At 43.6% G+C, this 10,417-nt stretch overlaps 1 protein-coding gene and 1 long non-coding RNA gene across 5 annotated transcripts; one reads left to right on the top strand and one right to left on the bottom strand.

Annotated features, from left to right (window-relative positions):
• Positions 1–1,620: 1,620 nt before the first annotated feature.
• LOC310708007 (nuclear body protein SP140-like protein) lies at positions 1,621–9,398 on the bottom strand. Of its 4 annotated transcripts, XM_083505689.1 has the most exons (9): positions 8,650–8,682; positions 7,659–7,715; positions 7,347–7,488; positions 6,420–6,585; positions 5,454–5,552; positions 5,046–5,156; positions 3,971–4,113; positions 3,573–3,620; positions 1,621–2,883 (listed from the first exon to the last, which is right to left on the bottom strand). In XM_083505689.1, exons 3-9 carry the CDS (start codon positions 7,485–7,487, stop codon positions 2,839–2,841), a joined length of 753 nt encoding a protein of 250 aa, XP_083361815.1. In that variant the 5' UTR covers position 7,488; positions 7,659–7,715; positions 8,650–8,682; the 3' UTR covers positions 1,621–2,838. The 4 variants fall into 4 exon arrangements, with proteins under 4 accessions (XP_083361815.1, XP_083361816.1, XP_083361814.1 ...); XM_083505690.1 differs by lacking the exons at positions 7,659–7,715; positions 8,650–8,682 and adding an exon at positions 9,258–9,398 and having other exon boundaries at positions 1,621–2,915; XM_083505688.1 differs by lacking the exons at positions 7,659–7,715; positions 8,650–8,682 and adding an exon at positions 9,258–9,398.
• Positions 9,015–10,226, top strand: LOC310708013. Its single transcript, XR_014526801.1, has 2 exons — positions 9,015–9,153; positions 9,283–10,226. It is a non-coding gene; the product is annotated as an uncharacterized lncRNA (long non-coding RNA).
• The last annotated feature ends 191 nt before the right edge of the window (positions 10,227–10,417 follow it).

Raw genomic sequence — 10,417 nt, 5'->3', positions numbered from 1 at the left:
CATCACAGAGAGAGACACGGGTGCTGTGAGATGCCAGCATGCAGAGAACAGAGAGAGGTGCATTTTGAATTTAGCGATAAAAACTATGTTTAAATTCTCTCTGGGATGAGGATTAGAGGGAGAATGTTTTAAAGAACTGAACCACTGCTAGTTCAGTGTTTAAGACAGATGCTTTTCTGCAGTATAGCTTTTAAAAGTATTTTTTCCCCTACACAAGAGTCCAGATTTCGGACTTCCATTCTACAACTCTAAAAGGGTGTGGAGGCAGTGTCATCTAGGGAGAAGGGGTGTGGCTGGGGAAAGTCCAGATTGAAAGGTATAGAGGGCCACAACCAATCCCCTGGCCTCAAGTTCCCCATCCATTGTCCAAATTGAGGGGAAATACCTCCTTGGGGCAAAGTGTGAATGAGATCCAGGCAAAACTAAGATTAGCTGAAGAATGGGAGCACCTTTCAGTGATGCAGAATTTAGGGTAAATTGTATCATAATCCTTTCTCACATCCCAGAGAGTGAGCCAATGTAGCCTGTTTATTCTGCTTGCGTTTACTTGTCTTCAAATGTCAACTTCACCTCTCCACATGCAACACTGACAAAAGTTTTTAAGACAACACATTTTTGTCCCTGGACTGTGTATAGTCATGCACTCACAAGTCTTGTGGATACACAAGACAAAATACCAATAATGTTCTTCTTTGCTCCTCCAGGAACATAATTTGTTGTTTATAAAGCGCCTAATAATGCTAGCACTCATCACATATGTGCTTGGTACATAGGTCCCCCCCCCCCAGTAGATGGGAGCCACTATTTCATGTCTTGTTGGTCAAACATTTTTTCCCTTTTTAATACAGTGGTACCTCAAGGTTAAGAACTTAATTTGTTCCAGAGGTCCATTCTTAACCTGAAGACCACTTTAGCTAATGGGGCCTCCTGCTGCTGCTGTGCCGCCAGAGCACGATTTCTGTTCTTATCCAGAAGCAAAGTTCTTAACCTGAGGTGGAGTCTGTAACCTGAAGCGTATGTAACCTGAAGCGTATGTAACCTGAAGCGTATGTAACCCGAGGTACCACTGTAGTTGTATCCTCTTTTTGATTCCAGCTGCTTTTACCTATGGAGAAGAAAAGTGACCTGTGGCTTCTCAGCTTCCTGCCACAGCCTGCTCTCCATGACACTGTTTCAGTGAGGCTGCTGAAATTGGATGGATAGCCTCTTCCAAAGCCAAGCAGCATGGTTCCAACAGAGGGTGGCAAAGCTGGAGCAGTCCAAAGTGAGGAGGAAACCCTCACATAAGAAAGAGAAGAGAAGGCTACAGCTTTGCATGGTGGTGTGGTGAGTTTGGTTGTGACCCACCTGGAGTGGCCTCACAACCCAGCTGTGGGTCCTGATGACCCAGCTGTGGGTCCTTCAGCCTGTGGGTTGCAGACATAAGGTGTAGATTAAGCTGCAGAGGGTGGTGCATAAGAGCCTGCCTTGGGCTCATATTGTTATGACCCAGTTTGAGGGTCAGAACTGGATTGTGAACTTTAAAACAACAGCATTGCTGTGTGTGCCACGGTGACCAGGCCTCAGACACACAATCCAGGACCTCTCTTTGCAAGGAAGTATATAGACAAAAAGCCAGACTAAAGTTGAAAAGCTTTATTTCCTGATCAAACATTTACAGACTGGGCATCCTTTCTGTTGTGGAGATTTACCCTGGAAAAGGGTAAATAAAAATTCGAGTGAAGGAGTCATCCTATCTAAGCAGACTAACCCTAATCCATACACATACCAAGGATGGCGTGATACTTATACATACAAAGGATCCCAGCCAGGGATCCTAACAACAAGCAAAAATAGAAAAAGACTGAGGCATGAGAAGGTATTGCAGACATATTTGCCGCTATGGACAAGGCCAGCCCATCCTCGAGGTCAGGTGAGATGACTGCCTTAGGCGTAGCAGATCCCAATGTCAATATTTATACCCCACTTGTTCCTGGTGTACATCTTCACTCACCCCTTCTTCCCTGGGCAGAGGGTGGGGGGCACCATTTGGTGGTTTGCCTCAGGTATCTAAATGTCTAGCCCTGGTCCTGTCTATAGAGGTTTGCTGGGTAGCCTTCTCCCAAATGGCACTGAGACAGAGGTTTTACATAGACAAAGATGGGAAGCAACATCCTCTCCAACAGGATCCAGAATGCCATAATGTTGCAAAAGCAGCAAAATCCATTGGCCAAATCCAGGGTTGTCCTAATGTTGTCCTCTCCTCGTTTCATGAGGCCAGTGCAAGCAGCAAAGTCCAGATTTGCTTGCCTCAGAGTTCCAACTTGATTCTTCACACCTCTCATTTACCAGCCCCAAGCTCAGTTCTTTGTTCTTAGCCCGTGGAAACAAACAAAAAGCCCCTCCAAATGCATACACATATACACATACTTTCAAATATGCTGTCACTAAACAGAGTTGCTAAGGACATTTTGGCTTGGTATCAAGGTTACTGCTAAGTTTTCAGTCTATCTGGGTCATAGGCACTTAACTTTAAAATGAAAGCATAGGGTAAAGTTAAGAGGTTTTAAAAACAGCAAGCAAGTTAGCACCTTTTGGGATGGATGGCTCACAAGTGTGAAGACGGAACATAAGTAATTGCTTACAGAATAGAAAACACTTCCCAAAATTTCTTAACAAATTTATCTTCCTCTACTTTTCCATCTACTGAAATTACCAAACCCTAAAGGGAGAAGATATCATAGCATTCACTTTGATATATATGGAGATCATTGCTTGATTTGGTTCTATTTTACCATCGCCTGTCAACTTTTTCTCAACAATCTTCCTGAAAAGATCTGGGACATGAATTGCAGTGTATCAGTGACCTCTCGCCTCACAGCACACAGCACATAGGTCATCTGGCTGAAATGGAGAAGAAAAAACAACACCTGTCACTGTGAAAAATAAAATTATTGAAAGCATAAGAGAGAGACAGAGGTTGTAATATGTGGTATTTCTTGTCAATATTCCCCGAAAGGAGGTTTAAAAATACTTTAATAAAGAATATTCAGTTGGCAGGTATATCAACATCATCAAAACATGTAATGGTGTGGGGAAGAAAATATAATTTGAAACAGACTTTCTTATTTTGGCTTCAACTGATAACCTCTAGTAGTTTCCTTTAAATGTGATCCTTCCTCTTTTCTCAATTCAATATTTCTGTGGAAACGAGAGGTGCAGGAAGCTAATGCATGCAACATGTCTTGGGCACTAAGGTGAGGGTGTGTAATCAAGTGTGCCCTTGTAAATGCTCTCACCACTGATAGACCACCATTGGTAGCACTAGTAATGGCCATGGTTGGCATTTCAGCTCTGAGTAAAGAGGATCTCTCTGCTGCCTGTTTTGGATTTCCTCCCCTCATATGTTGCATGTGTGAAGCCCATCCATGAGGTCAGGTCAAGCCATTTGCCTTGGGCGGCAAACCTGACCGCCTAACCCCCTGTTGTGCAACGGGGGGGGGGGGCGGGACAGAAATATCTTAAGGAATAATGTGTGTGCCATATATGTGGAAAACACAGCCATCTGGTAAGAATGTCTAGTAATTATGTACCTTCTGCATTCTTGAGGATTCCGGTTGTGGCTTCAGTATTTCTCCCCACTGAAACAATCACATGTGTTGGGTTTACTCTGAGGCACTCAAAATGAACTCAAAATAAATTAGATCCATAAGTAGCACTTTACTATAAATCATTCTTTAAATGTCAGTAGGAGGACATGTCATTCTGCAGGACACTTTGCTACTGATCTTAAGGTGGCCATACTTGAATAATGTTTCTTTCATGCAACAACGGTGCATGAAAATTATTCACACGTGATGCAGGATATTATACCAGTCATAAGAATACAATGTATGGATAACTGGAAAGCCTTGATGTTATCACCTGAAATTCTTTGGCATTACAAGTAAAAACTGATTTTTTAACAGATTTTTATACGTGAACAGCATACCTTGATTAATGTTTCTAAGGAAACCCCAACACAGCGGATACAGCTTCTCCAGCCTTTTGAACTTTTATATCCTCCTTTAGCCTTAAATTCTGATGGTGTGAACCATTTTCCATCGGAATCCTTGATACATTTCTGTGACTCTCCTATGACAAACAGATAAGCCACATCAATGTGACTCACTTATCCCATCTGGCAAATTTCACTGAAGAGAGAAAGAAATTCCGCCAACAGGAGATTCTTTTCCAATATCTACTTAGGAAAAAAGATATGAACAAAGATTGTGTCATGAACTAGGGCTGTGCACCAGAGTTGGCCAAGTCTTGGACACAAACTGTCATATTAGGAGGGACTCTGGCATCAGACAAATTAGATACCAACAAACACAGATCACTAGAGGTCAGGTTGGATGGCCCAGAGCAATCGGTGGTTGTCAAGGGGTGGGGCATTAGGCAGAAAGGAGAGGTGGACATCATGCAGGAAAATCACAATAAAAGACCCTGACTTACCCTGACGTCTGGGATTAGGAAGGCGCCTGCTACCTGAGCCTGCTTCCTGGGAGAAGCCACTTGCAAAGGAGCAGGATTAGCACCTCTGTTGAGCAGTTATTCAGTGGAAGCACCTATCCTGTGTGCTGCAGGGAATTCCTTTGCTAGAGGCTTCCCGGCAGAGAAACTGCTTGCAAAGCAATAGCATAGACCAGGCAGGATTGGAGTCTCTGTAAGCAGCTTAAATGCTAGGTGGGGTGGGGGTCCCAGTGTTGATCCAAGGGGGGTCAACCTGACACCCTCCTCCCAAATGAGAGCTATGGGGCAGATCAGAGGGGCACAGCCCTAGAATGAATGCTGGAAAGGAATTTCTGCACAGGGCTTAAGGAGGGCTTCTCCAATATCTCCTTTGCACTTGGACACGGAGAAAAGGCCAAGAGGCTCCTTCTTCTCAAAGCCAGGCATTCTGGGCAACATGGCCAGGCCTTGTGCTATTGCACAACCAAAATATTTTCATCTGCTGTTGGTATCACATTCCTTTAGCAGATGCAATCCCATGTATAATTATATTATTCCAACACAATGGTTACCTGCTATGAATTTTTTCTTATATAAAACACCTTTACTTTTTCCACAGCGTACTTTCAGTGTTCGGACCTCGACACTCAAATCTTGTATTTCATTATTCTGCATGCCTTTTCCTAGATGAAATCAAGAAATGTATGTCAGCTGTTACAATACCCATAGTTCGGCCTTCCAGAGAATGACAGTGGTCTTACCAGATTATTGATCCTGCTAAGAGGATGTGGTACGAAGTGTGCATTCATGTCAGAGTGAAAACAAAACACTGTGACTGCCCCAAACCTTTGCAGGCACAAACTCACTGAAAGCAAGATTACATGTGACTGTCCTGATAGCTTTATTAGCACAAATAATCAAGAATGCGGTAGTGAAACAGGATGCTCTGTCCCTCATTTACGGACTTTTGTTGAACTCACTCTGTTGCTCCCCAGGGGACGCAGGTTTCTTCATTTCTCCCTGGAGTACTTTGCTGCTCCCAGGTTCTGCGGCAGGACTATTCTGAGCATGCTGGAGAACTGAAGAGGACACGTGTTAGGAAAACAAGGGCATTGCCACCTTATTGTTAAATTAAATGGCTAAAATGAATTGTAAATTATTTGAAGCTTATAAAAGAGCTGAGAGCCTCAAGTAAAGTTCAGGTGTAAGGTTGGCACAATCTTAACAGTGTCCTTAGTTCTTCTAAGGTGGCATCACCAGCTTTGAACTGTTAAGTTCATGCACACACTTTCCACATCCCCATGGCTTTTAATCTTTCACTGTATTCAGCTCATAAAAATATACATATATTGGTTGCCTTTTTGCTACTGAGTTGAGGTTTTATTGTTGACATAGGTGACCTGAAAGTGTGTCGCCTTTAATATGGGCCTGCCCATTCCCTGTCATCGCTGAAGGCCTTTTCTAATCATTATATGTCCTGCAAGCATACACCTTGTGGTGGCTGGAAGGACCCTCTCCACTATGGCCTCCACATTATGGAATTATCTCCCCTTGCAGACATACCACCTGTTGGTAAAAACTACAGACATTCCTAGACACTAATTCTTAGTATTGGCTTTACTGAGTTTTGACTATTCTGGTTCATGTTTAATTATTTAAGGGTACTCATTTTACTTTGCAAATCACGTTGATATTTGTCACAATAAAAGGCAATCTATTGGAAAAAATAAACAAAATACATTATTATTATTATTATTATTATTATTATTATTATTATTATTATATCCCAGGAGACAGGCAGAGGGCAGAGGCAAAGTGAATGCATGGCTTCTACAGGATTTTGTGGCCCAAAGACTGACTGACTACCATTTCTCAGTAAATGCTGATGACTTTTCTATCTTTAAGGCTTATTTGATTGGTTTAGCACAGCCAACAAGATAACTTACCATTTTCTAGGCTTTTGTATAATGGCTGTAAATTTTGATATGCTTCCAGGTTCTCCTTGCAGAAGATCTCCTTTATTGCTAACACATTGGTCTGAATGCTCTCAAGGACATCGTATACCACTTTAGAAATATCATTTGGTTCTGCAATTACCTTAGCACACCATTTCTAGAAAGAAACAATACAGGCTTTTAAAACATTTTTAGAGAGAAAATGCAAAGTAGCTTTCCTATTTCCCACCAGATCTAACAGCAGATTACTTGGGTGGTTATCCCAGTACAATCAAAGGAAGCAAAAATTGTCAAGGCAGTTTTAACTTCCTTTGCCAGATTCAAATACCCTTCCTCCCTAGGTTCCCTCACACCAGCTAATGTCCTTTCCTATGCTTTTTATCAATGCCAGAGAAAGCCTCAAGGCATTTGGCCACTTGTTCTTCAGAAACAAGCCACAATCGGCTGCTGTTGTGGGGTTAGTCTTCTTTGTTTTTTCCTGTGGCTCACATCCCCCACTAACTAGTAAGGTTTCTCCTTCCGTGCAAAGTTTTTTTGTTGTTAGAGCATTTTTATACCAACTGTTCCTAAAGAAACTCAGGAGCGATGAGTGGAGGCTACTCCCAGAATCCTGTGAGGAAGGTTAAGCTGGGAGAGTGCAAATGGCCTATGTTCACCCAGTGAACTTCTTCACAGAATCATAAAATTGGAAGGGATCCTGAGGATCATCTAGTCTAACCCTGACTGAGTGAAGTTGGGGTCCAGATCTTTGAATCCAAGTCTGGCACCCTGTTCACCATACTGCACTGCCTCTCATGCTGTTCTCCACCAGAAAACCTTTCTGGTTGTAGGGACAAAGATTTCACACTCTTAGTTTAGATGAACTTCATGTGTCCAGATAGGGTTTTAAAAAATAAATTCAATGCCTATAATAATCACCTTAAAATCTTCTTCGGAGATTCTTTTCTTGTCTCGCAGGAGATAGAGGAAAGGGAAAGTATCTTTGATTGCCAAAGAAATCTGTATTTTTTGGCCTCTGAACCACTGAAAAATTTCATCTGAAGTACCTGGAGCAGACATGCTATAAACAAAGCAAGAAGTATCAGAACACAAAAAAGTCAATGAAAGCAATAAATGACATTGCTATTTAAAGAAGAATTTCAAGCTCAAAGTAAAGAACTGTATAGCATATAAACAGAAAGGTCCCATTAGAAGAAGAAAAACATGTCTGAGGCTTGATAAATCTCTAACCTCAGATCAGGCTGCAGAATTGTGCTGCTATTTTCCTACTTCCTACTTCTACTCAGCTTTAGGTGTTCTGTGTGACTATTAGTAACTTATATGGGTATCCTTCTATATTTACTTTGAGTACCCAGCTGTGGCCAAAGTGAGATTCCAATGTGAATTTAGGAGCATGGATGGCTTCAGTTTAATTTAGATTAGCAAGAGTCACAAATAAACTAGGGGTGGGGGTGAACAGTGTTCAGAAAGAATGAAAGCTCATTCGTTTCATTTCAATTGCACCCTTCCTCCAAGGAGCAAAGGGTAGCATACCAGGCTCTCCACCACCATTTATTTTATCCATACAACAACCCTGTGAGGTAGGTTAGGTCAAGATAAAAGAGACTGGCCCAAGATTGCCTTCATGTCTTAGTCGGGGTTTCAGCCTGACTCCACCCCACTAGCCGTCCAACATTCTGATCACGCCACCAGATCCCTCAGGTCTTGGAGATGCTAAAAACTGTCTGTGCCCATTGATGGCACACTGGCAGTCTGAATTGCCAGTGGCAAACAGAAGCTAGCCCTTTGTTCCAGTAAAATTAGTGTTTGACCAGATATCTGTAATAAAAAGCTGGACGTTTCAGTTGGTAGCTCTGACAATGGTATCAACCCCCACCCCCACCCCTTACTCAAAATTATCTCCTGAGTTGTTCTGAACATCCTGGGCGCAAGGATATTCACTTCGCTTTGTTTCAGATGTGCCCTATTAGTTTCAGAGATACGGGTGTTTCTACTTCAGCAGCCGCCGATCTTCTGGTACTCTCAGTGGTAGGAAATGAACACACCCTACAGTTTTCAGCTAAAAGGTTTTAGGGTGTGTTCCTAAAAAGTTTGCTACCTTTATTCAGACCGCTTACCAGGGGAGGAAGAACTGACTTTATCGCTTGAGGAAAGTGAGCACAACTTGTTTCTTTAGATCTGAAACAGCTTGTGAGAGCTCTGGCCCCACATAAGTAAGAGCAGGAAGAGGGAATGGCGTTCAGATGCGTGGTGCCCTTTTCTGCCCCTTCGTATTGAGTGACGGGGGAGGAGTAGACGGACGGGAAGACAGATAAATCTTGCCCGCAACAGACGTGTCTTCATTTTGTTTTGCCCTTAAACCAGTTTATTGGGCGTCCCTCATCCCCAGTTGCTTAGGCAGAGGCTCGATTCTCCCCGGTCTCTTGACGCAGCGCCGATTCGGATTTGTTTGCTGCGTTAAGAGGCGCCTCCGGAGTCTGTGGCGAGAGGGAGCCGAGCGCAGACTGGAAGGGCGTTTCTCCCGGAGTGCTTGTCTGCTTCATGGACAGAGAGAACAAGGGGCTTCTAGTGGGACCGTGCGCCCTCCGAGGAGACGGGGGACCTCCATGCCCATGAGCAGGAGATAACCAGGACTCTCCGGAGCAAGTGATACTTTACGCACTTGGCACGACACGCGCGTTTTAAAACGGATCGGTGGGAATCAAGAGACGGTCCCTTCTATCAGGTACAAAATGGTGACCCGAGGAAGGCGACGCCCAGAGCCTTTTCCTTTGCGCAGGAAAGGAACCTCCTTGCGCAGGAAAGGAACCAACCTGTCCCTTGACTTACCTTTCCCCTTTTTCTCAACCACCAGGTTGAAGTAAACAGATGGACTCGGCCTCAGGATGTCGCCCAATAAAAGACAAAGAAGAGAGAAAGAGGGAAAGTTCCTCCCCCGTCGATTTTTGTCTTGAGGAAAGGAAACTGAAAGTATTCCTTTTCCCAAAGGTCGGCGCTTTTGTCGGGGCCGAGACTCGCTGTTCCAAAAACCCTCTCGCTTAGCCGGTTCAGGAGGAAGGAAAACACAATCAAGAATTAACATCCTCTCCTTTTTCATCCATGGCCCGTATAGTTAAAGCTATGGTTTTCCCAGTAGTGATGTATGGAAATGAGAGCTGGACCATAAAGAAGGCTGATCGCCGAAGAATTGATGCTTTTGAATTATGGTGCTGGTGGAGACTCTTGAGAGTCCCATGGACTGCAAGAAGATCAAACGTATCCATTCTTAAGGAAATCAGCCCTGAGTGCTCACTGGAAGGACAGATCGTGAAGCTGAGGCTCCAATACTTTGGCCACCTCATGAGAAGAGAAGACTCCCTGGAAAAGACCCTGATGTTGGGATAGATGGAGGGCACAAGGAGAAGGGGATGACAGAGGACAAGATGGTTGGACAGTGTTCTCGAAGCTACTAACATGAGTTTGACCAAACTGCGGGAGGCGGTGGAGGACAGGAGTGCCTGGTGTGCTCTGGTCCATGGGGTAACGAGGAGTCGGACACGACTAAATGACTAAACAACATTTTTCATCAATGATTAGTATCCTCTCTATCCCTCCCCCCGGGGGGTCATAAGGAGAACTGTACCACAGGAACCAACTCCTAGGGGTCGTTGATAGGAATTGCCATTCAAATAGTGTGCATGCACCACATTGTGTGATCAATTATGTGGGGCATGGCTTACCTGGCCCCCACAATATTTCATTCAAGTTGGCACCTCTGAATTGTATGCCTCTTATTTTTCAAAATTATTGTTCTTGTCACCATCTCTTAAGAGTTCATTCTCTCCCTCACACATCACGAGGAAATGCTGACGTAGGTTTTGAATAACTGTATCTCTGTGGTTGAGCAGTCATGGAGTTGAGAAAGGGATGTGTGTGTTTCTTGAAGGGCTAAGTCAATCCAGTCGATGTGGGGGCTAATTGCCAGAAAATGGTTTCTTGGTGCAAAATCA

This window comes from Podarcis liolepis (genome assembly GCF_965112155.1).
Source record: "Podarcis liolepis genome assembly, chromosome: 5".
Classification (NCBI taxonomy): Eukaryota; Metazoa; Chordata; class Lepidosauria; order Squamata; family Lacertidae; genus Podarcis; species Podarcis liolepis.
The sequence above is the reverse complement of the archived record's forward strand: the minus strand, read 5'-3'. Positions and strand labels throughout refer to the sequence as shown.